Here is a 17,457-nt window from a genome sequence, read left to right as displayed (position 1 = left end):
CTATAAAACTCTTAGAAGAAAACTTAAGAGTAAATCTTAATGACTTTGGATCTTAGATATGACATCAAAAGCACAAGTGATGAAAGAAAATACAGATAAGTAGGACTTGATCAAAATTAAGACAATGCAAAATACAAGAAAGTATTTGCAAATTATATATTTGATAAGGGACTTGTATTCAGAATATGTGAAGAACACTTAGAAGTCAACAATAAAAAGAAACAATAAAAAATGGGCAAATTATTTGAATAAAATTTCTCCAAAGAAGGTAGACAAATGGCCAATAAGGACATAGAAATATGCTCCACAAAAGATACTTGTAAATGACATATCCGATGAAGGGTTGTATCCACAATCTATAAAGAACTTATAAAACTCAACACCCCCCAAAAATAATCCAATTAAAGAGTGGGAAGAACACGTGAATAGACATTTTTCCAAAGAAGACATACACCTGGCTAAGAGACACATGGAAGATGCTCAACATCACTCATGTTCAGGGAAATATAAATCAAAACTACAAGGCGTTATCACCTCACACCTGTCAGAATGGCTACAAGTAAAAACACAAGAAACAGGTGTTGGCGAGGATGTGGAGAAAGGGGAAGCCTCTTGCAGTGATGGTGGGAATGCAAACTGATGAAGCCACTCTGGAAAGCAGTATGGAGGTTCCTCAAAAAATTAAAAAAAAAGAAGTTTACCCAAAGAATACAAAAATAGTAATTCAAACGGGTACATGTACCCTGATGTTTACAGCAGCAATATCTACAATAGCCAAACTAGAGAAACAGCCCAAATGTCCATCGACTGATGGATGCATAAAGATGTGGTATGTATGTATATGTATCATGGATATTATTCAGCCATCAAAAAGAATGAAATCTTGCCATTTGCAACAATGTGGATGGAACAAGGGAGTGCAAAATAAGTCAAAGAAAGACCAATACCATATGATTTCACTCATATGTGGAATTTAAGAAACAAAACAATTATAGGGGAAAACAATGAGAGGCCAACCAAGAAACAGACTCTTAACTATAGAGGACAAACTGATGGTTACCAGAGGGGAGGTAGTCAGGGGGATAGGTTAAATAGGTGATGGGGACTAAGGAGGGTACTTGTGATGAGCACCAGGTGTTGTACATAAGTGATGAATCACTAAATTCTACACCTGAAACTAATATTACACTGTATATTAACTAATTGGATTTGAAATAAAAACTTAGGGGGCCTGGGTGGCTCAGTCGGTTGGGCGTCCAACTTGATTTTGGCTCAGGCCATGATCTCATGGTTTGTGGGACTGGACCCCATGTTGGGCTCTGCACTTACAGTGGGGAGCCTGCTTGGGATCCTTTCTCCCCCTCTCTGTCCCTCCCTGCCCCTCTCTCTCTAAATAAATAAATAAACTTAAAAAGTAATAATAAATAAAAATAAAAGTGTTGTAAACTGACCTATCAGTTTCACAAACTGATTTGGAAATAAATTGCAAAAAGAGCTTTGACACAGTGGTATATAACACAGTTTACATTAATATAAGATATTTTAAATTATTAAACTTATATTTATTTCTTCAATAACACATTAGGCACCTTAAGAGCAGGGATCAGTCTTCTAATTGCTATAGATTCCACTGTTTTATTTATTTATTTATTTTTTTATTTTATTTATTTATTTTTTTTTTTTTGGGACAGAGAGAGACAGAGCATGAACGGGGGAGGGGCAGAGAGAGAGGGAGACACAGAATCGGAAACAGGCTCCAGGCTCCGAGCCATCAGCCCAGAGCCTGACGCGGGGCTCGAACTCACGGACCGCGAGATCGTGACCTGGCTGAAGTCGGACGCTTAACCGACTGCGCCACCCAGGCGCCCCAAGATTCCACTGTTTTAAAAGCATGGTGTGGGCACTTTAGTAGTAAAAATTGCTGGTTGACTTAAGAGTACCTAATCTCTTCTCCTGGTCCATAATATCTCTTTCTTTTGATTCTTATTCTGAAGAAGAAAAATGCTCTTAATCAGAGGCTCGTAAGACATAATCAGTGGCTTAGTCCCACAAGTTAGTTGCCTGAAGAGGACAAATACAGCAAGTACAAACATATCATATCTCTACTCCCCTCTATTTTTGTTGTAATAAGTAGGCTCTCAAAACTAATTCTTATATAATTTATATATGGAATTCTTATACAGTTTATATATTAAAAAGCCTTTTTTTCTGGTAAACCCATAATATAAAAATAAGAGTACTTACTGCCAATAAAAGGATCAGACTGGAAAAAATCCAAGTTTGTATCTGCAACTGGATCAGGCAGTGAACTTGATTCTACATTAAATGGATCTCCCTAAAAATAATTTTAAATTAAAAAATATTGTTTTAGGAACAAGTTTTAAGATGTAACATTTTAAAATATAACATGCTATGAAAAATCAATGAAAGGTAATATAACAAATATTTCTATAGTCATAAAGTTCACTTAACACATTTTTCTTTCCTTAGCCTAAAACAGTATATAACCCATCCAGAAAAACCAGTAAAAGAACACTTACATATAAAATTATTTTTTACCTCTTTTGAATGTCTGTCACTATTAAATTCAGAACAAACTTTCTCACTAACAGCTGTAGTCACCGCTTCGTTGTCATCAGTCACATCAGAAGGCAGTATTTCAGGACTACTTCTTGCCTACAAAATATTAATGTTACATGGACTAACAATGTATTTTCTACTTGTCATAGGGAACTAACAAAGGATAACCAAAACATACTAAAAAATACAAAAGACAAACAGAACATATTCATTAAATGAGTTCTTCTCTTAAAAGCTTTCTTAGGAAAATGGTATCATCAAGTATCGAAGTCAATCAGGCCAGAAAACTTCAGGTCATCCTTAACTACTTCCCTTTGGTCATCCCCCAGCTAGCTTCCAAGTCTTGCTGAGTCAACCTCCTACCTTCTTCTCAAATCCATTCCTTTTCATCCTCACTGTCACTATCATCCATTTATAGTATCATCATTCTGGTCTCTAGCTCACTGTAAAAACCTTCCAAATGACTTCCTGCTTCCAATATGTGCCCTTCCAATCAATCCTTCTTATAGTAGCCAAAATAATAGATCTAAAATGTGAGTCTGATCATTACCCTTCTGGTTAAACTTTCTTCAGTGGTTTCCCATTGCTTTCTGGATTTTGACCAGTAGGTAAAAGGGCTTAAGAAGTGGCAGAAATCTCCATTTCATATCACCCTATGTTTTTGAAGGATAACCGAGTAATCTGCCTTTTGTACTTAAAAGAATATTATATAATGAATCCAAGATTGCAATGCCTAAATAAAAATCAGTTCGTTAATTTTATATCTTTTATATTTCTCAAGCTTGTATTCTTCTCATCATCATTCCTCCAATTACTGCTTAAGTTTAGGCTAAAACAGTATCACACAGACCATTCCGATAGTTTCTTAACAAATCTATGTGTCCAGTCCCACTCCTGAATCCATTTTCTACATTTTCTAAAAGGTAAATACAATCATGTCACTTCTTGCTTATAATTCTTCAGTGGCTACTCAGTGCAATAAAATAAATCACCCAATGCTTCAAGATGAATCTGAATATCTTACTCTCTAGCCCTTTGTAACCTAAAAGTGGTCATTTTTATCCAGGTACACATCATAATCACTTGTGGAATTTTTTTGTAAAAATATATGTACCTGGCACCATTCCAGAAACTCTAGTTCAGCAAGTTTGGAATGGGGTGCAGACATCTCTATTTTAAGAAAGAGGTAATGCAGGTAGCCACTATAAGAAAGCCTCATCTCCTATCAATACTCTCCCCACCATCACAAGATGGCCTTCAAGAACTTCTTGTGACCCTATGAGGCATGTTTTCTCCCATCTCATACCTATGCAAATGCTGTTTTCTCTGCCATGAACATAGCACCTTCTTCTTTACTTAACCCTTCTTACTCTGAAGCTCACCTGTATACCTTTCTCTACAAAATCTTGAGCCCCCTCCAAGCTGTCCTTCCTAAATATCCTGTGCTTCCTTTATCACAGCCCTTTAACACAGTGTAACACTACTAGACTGTATGCTACTTAAAGGCAGGGCTAAAGTCTTTTGTGTCTGCAACTCTCACACATAATACAGCAGCACTGCTACACATAGCTGGTGCTCTCTAAACAGCTGGTAAATAAATGTCCTCAACATTATGAAATAAAGAATTACTTTCAGCGTCGGGTGAGAGTACTTAAAAAATGTTTTATAAAGTTACTATCTATAGAGCTGTTTTGAAAACACACTTTATAATTAATTGATTGAAATTATATTTTACACTAATTAAAACTGTTAGAACTGCTGAATCAATACCTACTATCTGCCTCTTAGAGGGAAAAAAAAAAAACAAAATTCAACCGTCCTTAGATGAGGCAAGGCCACATATTTATATTAAGTATGATGTCAACAAAAACTTTTCTTCTTCTGAAGTTGATTATGGAGGTTATGTAACTATTAGACTCACTGGAGATTCCTGGTGTATGGGCTCAGACTCCAGGTTGCCTTGGCCTTCAGCATGCTCATTAAGGTTAGCTGTTTCACTGCTGCTGGTACTGAGGCTGCAATAATCTGTAGCACCATTTACAAGAATGCTGTGTGGGCTACTGCACCAATTTAACTGATTATTATGGTTTTCCAGCTCTTTCATCTCCATCAGTTTCATTTGCATCTGTCAACACAAAGTAGAAATACAAAACAGAATTTATTACTAGAAAGACTCACAACAGAGAAATAGCTATACCCTTAGACTGAGTCAAAGATAAATTTGCTTCCATTAAGGAGAATCCTCTGGGGATGCAGTATGACTTAGAGATTTCAGTAATCCATCCCAGAAAGTTCTCCTGAAATTCCAGTAAAAATGGATTTGCTTTTGTACATCTTTTGAAAGTTTCAAGAATTTTGATTCAAATATCTGCATTTTGGTGTCCTTTAGGTATAATTGGGTAAAATGTCAGGGTATTGGGAAAAAGATAGCAAAGTAAGAGAGCAAGAGAAGATTTTGTGATGAAGCGTGGGAGAAATAAAGGAAGTTGAGGGAGAGCACACAAGGGTTTGGAGCCATCTACACTCCTATTGGGAAGGAAAGGAGTGAAGACGAAGGTAAAATGAACTACTGTCCTATGCTCTGGCATTATTTATTAATGGGCTAGAGTCCTAGGAATGGTCTCTAAAACTAAGCTATTCTAAACATGTTAAATAAAGGACAAAGTATTTTGGATTTCAGTATCCAAGTGACTTTATATTTCTGGGACAATAGGGGGACACAGAGGCAGAATTCAATAAGCTGTAATATTCAGTATTGAAAGAAAAAGATTGGGACCAGAAGCAGGAAAAAAATGCTTATTGATACCAACAACTATAATAAAGAAAAATAAATTAACAAACATCTCAAAGAAACTGAAGAGAGGTCAGAATCAAAATATGTTTCTAGTTGGGGTGCCTGGATGGTTCAGACAGTTGTGTGTCCAACTTTGGCTCAGGTCATGCTCTCATGGTTTGTGAGTTCAAGCCCCGCATCGGGCTCTGTGCTGACAGCTTGGAGCCTGGAGCCTGCTTCAGATTCTGTGTCTCCCTCTCTCTCTGCCCCTCCCCACTCATGCGCTGTATCTCTCTCTTTCAGATATAAATAAACATTAAAAACATTAAAAAAATGTTTCTAGTGAAAAGGAGTAATGAGGGGCGCCTGGGTGGCGCAGTCGGTTAAGCGTCCGACTTCAGCCAGGTCACGATCTCGCGGTCCGTGAGTTCGAGCCCCGCGTCAGGCTCTGGGCTGATGGCTCGGAGCCTGGAGCCTGTTTCCGATTCTGTCTCTCTCTCTCTCTGCCCCTCCCCCGTTCATGCTCTGTCTCTCTCTGTCCCAAAAAAAATAAATAAAAAACGTTGAAAAAAAAAAATTTAAAAAAAAAAAAAAAAAAAAAAGAAAAGGAGTAATGAATGGAATTTTACTGAATAGTGCCCATTTTTCATAAAATATATTTTTCATGCTACATTGGAATTCCCTTTATTTATTAGCATGTTGTGTGGTTGTTTTGTTTTGTTTTAGGAATCATAAAAATTACCTATTAGCATTTCATAAATCAAGTCTCAATTCCCCTAACCTTATTTTCTGCATAAGGTTTTTAAGTTGCTCATTTTGGAATCTGTAATTTACCAAAGGTCTTTTCAGGGTCATCAGCTGAGAAAGGAACACTATTTTGGACTGGGAGACAGATGTCAATCAAGCTCTATCACCTTCAACTCTCTTAGTCAAAGTTTAGTCTCCAAGCTTCTACTTCTCAACCCATGAAGTAAGAACTATCTCCACAGATGATTAAATGAAGCAGAAATTTTTGAAAAAACTCTGTAAAATGTAAAGGTCTGTGTAAACAGTGGACATTGAGTATAAAAGTGCCTAGCACACTGCATTTCTCACTATTATACCAATTAAATTTTCCTATTTCTTTTCCACTAATTCATTCCATATTTAAAAAGTTAAAGACCTTGATCTCTTTGTGGGCAGGGACCACAACTTTTGCCATCAACTTTGTATGTCCAACATCTAGCACAATGATGTACACCGTAAGTGCTTTTATGTTCATTGAATGGACACAAGTATTGTGTTTATAAATTTAAACAGTGGGTTATCAGTAAGCATATGTATCTACCAAACTGTACTGTATTGAGAATTTAAACTAACAATCCAAAATACTACACATTTGTAACACATAGCATATGCCTTGTGTATTCCTAGTGCTATTGAGTTGTGGCTTATAAATATTTTTTTACTTTAATCCATAGAAAGAAATAGATTTTACACCCTAACCCAGTAAATATATATGTACTTATTTGAATATGCATGTACATAAACACATATATAGATACACTGATCCATATAATTTACACACATGCACACACACATATATACACATACAATCGTGAAAAAATTTCATGATAGTACTTATCCTTATGCCATGTAATGCACCCTGATGTTTCCTATTCTGTCTTATTTCATTTTTATTTGTATTCATTTTTTCAAATACAAAGTATGTCTTTATTTTTTCTAAACAAAAACAACCGGTATAAGTATATATATGAATGCACAGGCACACAAAGACAGGTGCATCCATGTGCAGACAGAATTCTAAAAAGATACCATACTGCAAACATTGTTTTTCTCCAGGAGGTAGAATTATCAGACTTCTCACTTGCTATTTTTACAAATGTACATAGTGCAGTGCTCCATTATTAACAACAGTTAATTTGATCTTTTATACATTAAATACTTGCAATGTATATGAAGAGAACAAATGTGCATGTATAAAACAATTTTATGCTATTTGGATAAAACAATTTTATGTTTATGGGTAAGGCAGTGTTTCTCACTGAGTTGGGCACAATCACTGACTATACAGGCCAGGGAGATGTTTTCCGTGGGGACCAGAGGCACAGCTCTCCCCTTGTCCATCTGCTTCAGAGCTGCCCAATATCTCCTCTATATTTTCCCATTTCTGACTTTTTTCTTGTTCCTGACTGAACCTCCTAAAGCTCACAAAATTATTTTAACACACCAGGCTGCAAGCATTTGAGGAGCGATAAGATGACATTTATTCGCTTCCAGTTATCAGTGGATGTCAAGTTGGGTCGGCTTCATGGAGTCTGAAATAATGAACACCTCAGTGATTAGCAGCACCAAAGACTCAAAAGCTTTGAACACTTCAGGACACTCTTGCTTTATTTCATTTTTTAAAAGAATTTTATCATGACCATTAAATAAATTTCAATACCCACTACACCTTTACAGTCTAAAATTTAAAACCTTGGGGTACTTAACTAGCTCAGTTGGAAAAGCATGTGACTCTTGATCTCAGGATTGTGAGTTCGAGCCCCATGTTGGGTGTAGAAGTGACTTAAATAAAAAACTTAAAAATAAATGAATGAATGAATAAATAAATAAAAGAATTTTCAAACCTTAAATACCCATCATATAGATGAAGCAGTATGTGGAAATACTTGCCAATCAAAGAGTTCTATGTAGGACAATTTATTCCTTATAATTACTTCTGAGACAATAAAATCTTGAACAAAACTAGGCTTTCCCGTGTCTCGCTCTCTCACGCAACTCTCTTCTTCCTTAGTCTCTGCATAAACTTAGAGGATATAGAGAAAAAAAATCACACAACTAACACAAGCTCTATCAGAATGCCAGAAACACATAGATTAAAATAGTATGTATCATGTAAGTAAGATACATAGACTTAAAGCCAGAGGTTCTTTGCTTTTTCTTACCATAAATACAAGGTAAGAAGATGAAAATTCAGCAAATCAGAAAATTTTTCTTCAATTATTCCTTTTACCAGAAAAGCTGTCTGGCTTTAAAGGGCAATTAAAACCGCAGGAAAATTTACAACTGGATTTTCATTTTTATAGACCCATGGGAAAATACTGCCCTTTGTGGGAAAGACACAAGTCACTCAGTCAAATGTAAGAAATTGCTATGTTTGTTCTTTCCTTATTTTTTATTTATTTTTATTTTTTAAGTAAACTCTACACCCAACATGGGGCTTGAACTTATGACCCCAAGATCAAGAGTCCCATGCTCTACTGACTGCGCCAGACAGGTGCCCCTGGTATGTTTGTTTTTAAGGTTTGGAGATCAGATGCAAGGATATAATTCCTTCCACAGATCCCAAATATCTTCTGGCACACTTGGTAGAATATTTTGCTGAGATTATTTTCCTTGCTCATAAATACTGTTTTTATTTTCTCGGTAATAGTTTATAATATCCAGAGTCCTTTCTACTTTTCTCATTTATGTTCCTTCCTTTGAAAAAAGTCTCCTTTCAAAAACCTCAAAGAAAATGAAAAGATAAGCATGATATGGGGAGAAATTATTTGCTAATCAAATATCTGATAAAGAACCTATATCCAAAATATATTTTTTTAAATGCTTGTAATTTCATAATAATTAGACAATCCAATTTTTTAAAATGGTCAAAAGACTTACACAGACATTTCATCCAAGAGGATTTACGAATGGCTAATAAGCACATGAAAAGATGCTTAACATCACTAGTCATTAGAAAAATGCAAATTAGAAACTATGGGACACCACTTCACACACACTAGAACAATTATAATCAGTTAGGTAGGCAATAAAGTGTTGTTAACATTGTGGAGAAACTGGAACCCTCATATATTGCTAGTGGGAATGTGAAATGGTACAGTGACTTTGGAAAACAGTTTGGCAATTTAAAGTTTAAAAAAAATTTTTTTAATGTTTATTTGTTTTTGAGAGAGACAGAGCACAAGTGGGGAGGGACAGAGAGAGAAGGAGTCACAGAATCTGAAGCAGGCTCCAGGCTCTGAGCCATCAGCACAAAGCCCAATGTGGGGCTCGAACTTATGATCTGCGAGATCATGACCTGAGCCAAAGTCGGACACTTAACCAACTGAGCCACCCAGGTGCTCCTAAAGTTAAAAAAGAAAAAAAAAAATTAAAAAAAAATTTAATCAGAACTTCACAATATAACCAACTATTCCATATCCAGGAGAAAGGAAAACACATGTCCATATGAAGAATTGTATGCAAATGTTCATAGCAGCATTATTCATAATAGCCAACAAGCAGAAAGAATCCAAATGCCCAATAATCAGTGAATAGATAAAATACTTTATAAATACACAGTGAAATAAATGTTGATACATGCTACAACACAGATGAGCCTCAAAAACATTATGCGTGTGAAGGAAACCACATGAAAAAGGCTGCACAGTGTTTGATTTCATCTACATGAAGTGCTCAAAAAGGCAAATCTATAGAAATAGAAAGCAGATTAGTAATTACTTAGGGGTAGAAGTGGGGACTCACACAGATGGGCACAAGGGATCTTTTAGGAGTGATAGAGATGTTCTAAAACTGGATTGTGATGTTTGAACAATTCTAAATTTACTGAAAATCACTGAATTGTATGTACCCTTAAAAGCTGTGAATTTTATGGTATGTAAATTATACCTCAAAAAACCAATTTTAAAAAAAAACTCAAAGAATAAAATTGTTTTAAAGAATATTCATTCAGTTGGTAGCAGTCTCACTAGGATAGCATTCTTTTTTTTTTTTTTTTTTTTTTAAATTTTTTTTTCAACGTTTTTAATTTATTTTTTTTGGGACAGAGAGAGACAGAGCATGAACGGGGGAGGGGCAGAGAGAGAGGGAGACACAGAATTGGAAACAGGCTCCAGGCTCCGAGCCATCAGTCCAGAGCCTGACGCGGGGCTCGAACTCACGGACCGCGAGATCGTGACCTGGCTGAAGTCGGACGCTTAACCGACTGCGCCACCCAGGCGCCCCTAGGATAGCATTCTTTTGGGTTACCTGTATATTGAGTACCTATACTGGGATAAGAACTACGCTAAATGATGACAGAAAAAAATGTGTAAGTTTCTAGACCAAAAAGCTCAGTCTGCTTGGGGAGACAGACACAGAAACAAATATTTAGGGGAAAATGTTACAAATGCCGTAACAGAAGTCGAGTCCAATAAAGGCAGGGTTCAGACAATGCTATAAAGAAATAAGAAGTTAAGCTATGTCTTGCAAGATGAGTGAGTAGGTATTCACCTACAAGAGAGGGGAAGGAAATATATTAAGGGTAGGGCTTCATTATACATAATAATTAACTGAGAACACTGGACTACATGTTAGAAGATCTGCATTCTAGGCTGTGGCTCCTTTTTAAAGGCTATGTAACCATAGGTGAGTTGCTTAATGTTCCTTGGCTTTAGCTGGTTCAAATTCAAAATGAAAGGAATGAGCTACATGATCTCTCTGCTCCTAACTAACCATCTTACTATCATTCTACAAAATACTATTCTCCACATAGGGAAGCCCAGAAAAAAACAAAGCAAAAGGTCTATACTCTGGACTCACACAACATGGCACGTTTATCTATACAAAGAACAATTTTCTAATAAAAAAAATAAAGGTCTCCAAATGAGGAAAACTGGTTTTAAGATCAGAATCCCAATTTTGTAAATTTTGTTATTTACAAAAATAAGCAACAGTTAGCAAGCATTTATGTACCAAACACTACGCTAAAATGTCTCACAGTTATTTAAGCCTTTACATTGCATTTAATCCTTACAACAGACCTAAAAGGTAGAAGTACTGTTAATTTTCTAATTGCAAAGATAAGGAATCTGATACTAAGGTAATTCACACAGTTAAGTGGCAGAGACAGCACTTAAACCTAAACCATGTAACCACAAAACCCATACTCTTAACCAGGACTCCAATGATAATAATCAGATACACGATGTATAACAGTCTTAATTTATGACAGGCAACAAGAAACCTATTTGTACAAAATTAATGAAAAATGAATAATAAACTAGGCAGAGGGTAAAGGAACACAAGTATTATTCACTAAGAGGATATGGTGAGGCCCCGTTTGAGCATGTTTCTCGCTGTCACAAAGACTTACTGAACTGATTTCCTGTTGTGAATCTTGGAGGTGCTGCTGAAGAGGTCCGAGCTGAGCCTTCCCTGACTCCACACTCTCCTCCAATTCTGCCGTTTCTTGCTGTAAGCGACTCAGCTCCTCCCTAGCTTTGGCCAGCTCTTCCTCGTAAGTGGAGATCTGTGATTCTTGACTAGTCAATTCAGCTTTCAGGGATGAGATCTATCACATGGAAGTGAATGAGAAGAAAGAGAGATAAAAAAGAGATGTCATTAAAATGTTCCATAATGCAAATATGTTTATTTGTTTAGTTTACTATTGTGGTGTTTTTTGAAGTTTATATTTTTGGTAGAAAAGGGCAATTAGGGGATGAATAGAGGGAACTTGAAGGTATAGGTACCATACTTTCAGCTAAAATTTAGAAAAGTAGTACATTAAGGGCCCTCTTTCCCCTAAAGAGGGCCTGTAATTTCCGGATGAACAGTGCTCCAACTCCTTCATGTGCCCCAACTGTTGATTAGATTGCCACCTAACAACAACAGCAACAACAATAATAAGCAAAGCATGTTCCCATCTTACACCAGGAAAAGCAACCAAGGTATGGATACAGACAGCAGCAAATGGCCACTTTACCAGCTGGGCCTCCTCAGCGCATTTCTTTCTAACTTCCTTCAGTTGCTCCTCCAGCTGGGATTTCTGCTCATCTAGTCCATCAAGGAGTTCCTGTACTTGCTGTTTCTGGGCCTGTAATTTTTGCAGATTAGTATTCTCCCTTTGAACTTCATCTTGAAGATCCTGAAATACAAGAAAATTAACATATTTATTATCTTTGGAGAGAGGGGAAGGTTAACAATTTTTAAAAGATTACCTTAAGGGAAAATAAAGTCTCATCTTATTCAGCATATTATGTTGGTGGATTGGAGGAATCCTAGCTTTAAATACGGTCTTTACTTGAGGATTTCTTCCCTAGACTCCAGGTTTTAAAATCCAATTTGCTTACTCAAATCTGTCCTTCGATGTCCGATGAACTTCTTGAACATGTCAAAAACAGAACTCCTGGCATTTCCACCCCCCAAATCTGCTTTATCTTCAGTCTTCCCCCTCAGTTTCTCTGGCCAAAAAGAGCAGCATCTTCTTTGACTCTTCTCTTTCTCTCACATCTCATCTCCATCTGTCAGCAAATCTTACTGCTTCTTCCTTCAGAATATATTCAAACTGACCATTTTTTTCCCTCTACCTTGGTCCAGGTCACTATTATCTCCTCCTGGATTGCTGCCTTCTAACTGGTTTCCCTGCTTCCACCCAGGCTACCTACAGTTTATTTTCAGCACATCAGCCACTGTTAAAAACCTGTGTCAGATGAGTCACTCCTCTACTCAAAACTCTGCATTGACTCCCCATCTCCCTTTCTATAAAAAGTCCTCACGGTGCCCTATATCTCTCAACTTGGTTTCCTACTGCACTCTCCCTTGCTCAGCCACTCTAGGCCTCACTGCTGCTCCTCCAACAGGTTCCTCTCAAGATCTTCCACTGATTACCCCTTCTTCCTAGAAAGTTCTCCCCCCAGGTATCCATATGGCTCAGTCCCTCATCTCTTTCAAGTCTTTGCTCAACCATAACCTTCTCAGTGAGCCTTCCTCATCAAGCATCGCCAGTACCATTACAACCACCTCCCTTCCCTAAGTCTCCTTCATATATAGCAATAATTTTATTCATTTTCTAGAACAGCTTTACTAAGATAAATATACTGAACAACTCACCCATTTAAAGTGTACAATTCAATGGTTTTTAGTACCTTTACAGAGCTGTGCAACCATCACAATTTCTTTTAGAACATTTTCATTGCCCCAAAAAGAAACCCCATACCCACTAGCAAGTCACTCTCTATTTCCTTCCCAATATCCCCAGCCCTAGGCAACCACCAATCTACTTTCCATCTCTAAAAGCTTTGTCTATTCTGGATATGGAGAACCATTCATGCACCCCTAAAAATAATGATATCTTTTTACTAACATACCGTTCAAAGACCCCAACAATCATTCATCAGAGTAAGAATCTAAGAACAACAAAAGAAAAACTTAGAAGGTTCTGAATTACACACGATTTATACAAAACAAGGATGTCTACAATAGCCCTTATAATGTGCTAGGTATTGGTCCAGCCTCCTTACATACATGAATTCATTTATAATCCATATGACTGACCTATGAAGTAGGTACTATTGTTAATCACATTTTACAAATGAGAAAACTGAGGCACAGATGGGCAAGTACTTGTCCAAAGTTACAGTTAACAGGTGATGGATTCAAACTAGGTTCTGATTCTAGAGTCTGAGCTCTTAATCACTAAGCTATACACAGTGTCTACAGATTAAACTTTCACAAGTACACCACTATTTCTTAAATACATGTAGATGCTTGGGTGATTAAATAAAACATTGAACAATGCTTTTAATAACTGATTTTTACTTATATTTTCTCAACCAACTGATTAATCTAAAAGTGCAACTACTATCATGCTGCTTTCTTTAAAAAGTTCCTTTAAAAGGGCCAACACAATAGATGATCATGAAACCCTTCTTGTGCGTAAATTCCATGAGTCTATGTGATCATAGATTTGTAATGGTAAGCTCCACTAGTATTTTATCATTAATTTCCAAGAATGCCTAATATTTTTTCATGCCTAAATTTTTAACCTGCCTATACTATTAACTGAACCATACTCAAAATGAAGATGTTGTTTTAGATATGCACCTGGCATTGGCCCTCAATAAATACATGCTAGTTTTCATTGTCCTTTCCTTGACTCATGCTTTATTTTTCTGCCTTTGTTTCTTCCTATTACACATGTCCAACTTTCTTAAGAAAACAATTCATTGTAAAGAAGAGTTCTTTAGTCACTCTGCTATAAAATACATAATGGCTCCCTCTTATCTGTGGGATAAAGTAAAACTGCCTGCAAGGTACATTAGAACCTTTAATTCTGGGCCCCACGTTATCCTTTCTCTTCTACTACCCTCTTTTCCTTACATTCACCAGTGCCCCAGCCTCAATACACCATCTTCTTTCTCCAAGACACAATATACTTCAATGTCCCTGTGCCTTTTGCCTAAGCCATTTCTTCTTCCTTGAGTGCCCTTCCATACCATGATTATCTGGAAACACTATTCATTCTTCAAAGCCCAGTCAAATTTAATCTCCTCGGACTCACCTTGAGCTTCCTTTACTTATGTTCTTACAGCAGTTTGTACCTAACCTCTATTACCACACTTACTACACTGTATTATAGTTACCTCTAAATAATAAGCTGCTGAAGGACAAAACCAATGTCTCACCTTTCTTTGAGGTTCCACAATCTAGTATAATGCTAGCACATTCCAGATGATTAATTAAACAATGATTTGTAACTATCACAAAGTTTCTAGTACCTGGGAGAAACTATTGGAAAATGTGCCTGAGGTTGATAGAAAGAAAGGATTTTATGTTCTTTTAACATGCTGTGAAAAGCTTCACCCTGTATTTAAACTATAAGTAAATATTAATAGTAGCCTCAAACTGACCTAATAAATGGTTTTTGTTAAAATACCACTTAAGTTTCTGTACTGGTTCAATATTTTTATAGTCTATAGACCAAGACTGATCTGACATTTAAAATCTCCATTACTGTATATGGAAATAATCTTTACTGCTTTAGCATTTTACTATAACATATACCTTTCTTACATTTTTAAGCGTTTATATTTGTGCTTTTTTACATAATATTATGTACTATTATTTTTTTTAAGAGAGAGAGAGTACGCAAGTTCGGGAGAGGGGCAGAGAGAGAGAATGGGAGAATCTCAAACAGGTTCCATGATCATCCTGGAGCCAAAATGGGGCTCAATCCCACAAACTGTCAGATCATGACCTGAGTCAAAAGTAAGAGTGGGATGCTCAACCACCTGAGCCACCGAGGTGCCCCTATATGCTTACTCTTCAGGAAGGCAGGTTCACTTTAACACAGTAACTTGAAAAACTACAGTGGATTGAAAATTTCTTATAAGTCAATTATAAAATATTTTTTAAATGCCACCTGCAGCTCTAAAGTAATTTTACTGATTTGAGAATATAATCCATCATAAATACCTTACTTTGGTTATAAAGTTATTATTATATAGTTTATATATAATGATATGCTGGCCTAAAAAGCATTTTTTAAGAATCCTGTGGAAAAAATCTTTTTTCTTTTTCCCCTTAATTAAAAATGTTCAGGGGTGGGAAAAGGAAAAAATATCTGTTACCTACTCCCATCCCCAAACACTCTAAGTTCCCAACCTCTCTCAACCTCCTGCCTCCCCCCTCACCCCCCACCCACACCAAATCTTGGACTTCATCTCTAATAATACCTGGATGTTATAAATAGATATAATTTTGATGTCTCTACTTTTATTATGAATCTAATTAAAAACAAAATTTACCTTAAAAGGGTCATGTAATGTAAGAAAATGTCTAGGACCTAATGTTAATTTTTAAAAGCTAAATACAAAGGCATGTACAGTATAATCACAAATAAATATAAAACCATTTATGTATATTCATTAAAAATACAGCAAAATGTTAACAATGGCTCTCGCTGAAATTGTAGAGCTTTTTCTTTTTATATTTTTCAATATTTTATAAATTATGGACCAATATTACTTTCATAATCCAAAAATGTCAAGTTTGCAGTTTAAGTATCATATACCTCTGGTGGTTTCACACCAGTATAAAAATATTCAGATGTAGGGGCGCCTGGGTGGCTCAGTCGGTTGAGCGAACGACTTCGGCTCAGGTCACGATCTCGCGGTCCGTGAGTTTGAGCCCCGCGTTGGGCTCTGTGCTGACAGCTCAGAGCCTGGAGCCTGTTTCAGATTCTGTGTCTCCCTGTCTCTGACCCTCCCCCGTTCATGCTCTGTCCCTCTCTGTCTCAAAAATAAACGTTAAAAAAAATATATTCAGATGTGACTGAATTTTTATGTAAAAGCTACCAATAGTAGGATTAATACTGGTTTCCTTTAATAAACTGAACTATTTTTCAAAACTAGCATTTTTAGTGAGCCACTTTGAATACACCCTTAGAAGACAAATTTATGCAAGAGGAAAGGGAATAAACAAGCCAATATAATATTTATTCATTCTTGACCTTTCTCTTCCATGGAGCAAACAAAGTCACTTAAATTTCCCAGCCTCACTTCTTAGCTGCAGTAAAAAGCCACTTAGTAACATAAAAGTAAAGACCTCCAAGGGAAAGGTTACTGAGAAAATACCTCATATTAGTATCTAAGCTGGATAGATGTCCACATCAAAACTAATTATAATTAATGTTTCTCCATGTCTATTTCTAAGTATGATAAAAGATCTCTTAAAAAATTCCAACACTAGCTCATACACAAAAGCATCTACTTTTTCAGTAAGCAGATTTAAAATGATTAATTTGCACAAAAGCAAAATGAACAGATGCAAACATACACACTACAAGAATAAGAATCAAATTTCACTGCAAAATTACTTTTAAGGCTACCACCACTGCAATACAATTTCCACATCAACATCAGTATCCAGATAACCTTGGCTATCTTATTTTGGTATAGATTTGCTTACCCTGAGACTAAGTGAAGGTAACAGATACACATCTCCCAAGGATCCTTACCCACCCCTCACCCCTCCAAACCCCCACTTCACCCTCAACCAGGGCAGTGGCAGGCTCTCCTAACAAACAGTATCTTCCACTAAACTAGGATAACTGACTCTTAACTTTAAGGTAGCCCTTTGGGAAAATCCTCCTCTGTGCACAACCTCAGCACTATCAAATGCCATCCCATGAAGTAAGTGACTAAAGACATTTGCAGAAGCCTTCCTAGTTATGCTCTACTTTCCGTGATCATGATCTACTTGCCTATCTGTTCCATCAACAGAAGAAAGGAGAATAGCAGCAATTAGAGAATGGCAAGAATGGAGTGAACAAAACTACA

The 17,457-nt window shown here is 36.5% G+C and overlaps 1 protein-coding gene across 3 annotated transcripts in view; it reads right to left on the bottom strand.

Annotated features, from left to right (window-relative positions):
• EPS15 (epidermal growth factor receptor pathway substrate 15) overlaps positions 1 to 17,457 on the bottom strand; it is a 158,408-nt gene that overhangs the window by 40,479 nt on the left and 100,472 nt on the right. For all 3 annotated transcript variants that reach the window (XM_058696043.1, XM_058696039.1, XM_058696040.1), the window contains exons 14-18: positions 12,102 to 12,263; positions 11,493 to 11,690; positions 4,502 to 4,705; positions 2,560 to 2,676; positions 2,245 to 2,335 (exon numbers count right to left, since the gene is read on the bottom strand). In XM_058696043.1, the coding sequence (XP_058552026.1) occupies positions 2,245 to 2,335; positions 2,560 to 2,676; positions 4,502 to 4,705; positions 11,493 to 11,690; positions 12,102 to 12,263 (772 nt within the window). The remainder of the gene's footprint in view (positions 1 to 2,244; positions 2,336 to 2,559; positions 2,677 to 4,501; positions 4,706 to 11,492; positions 11,691 to 12,101; positions 12,264 to 17,457) is intronic.

This window comes from Neofelis nebulosa, chromosome 2, assembly GCF_028018385.1.
Source record: "Neofelis nebulosa isolate mNeoNeb1 chromosome 2, mNeoNeb1.pri, whole genome shotgun sequence".
Lineage (NCBI taxonomy): Eukaryota > Metazoa > Chordata > Mammalia > Carnivora > Felidae > Neofelis > Neofelis nebulosa.
The sequence above is the reverse complement of the archived record's forward strand: the minus strand, read 5'-3'. Positions and strand labels throughout refer to the sequence as shown.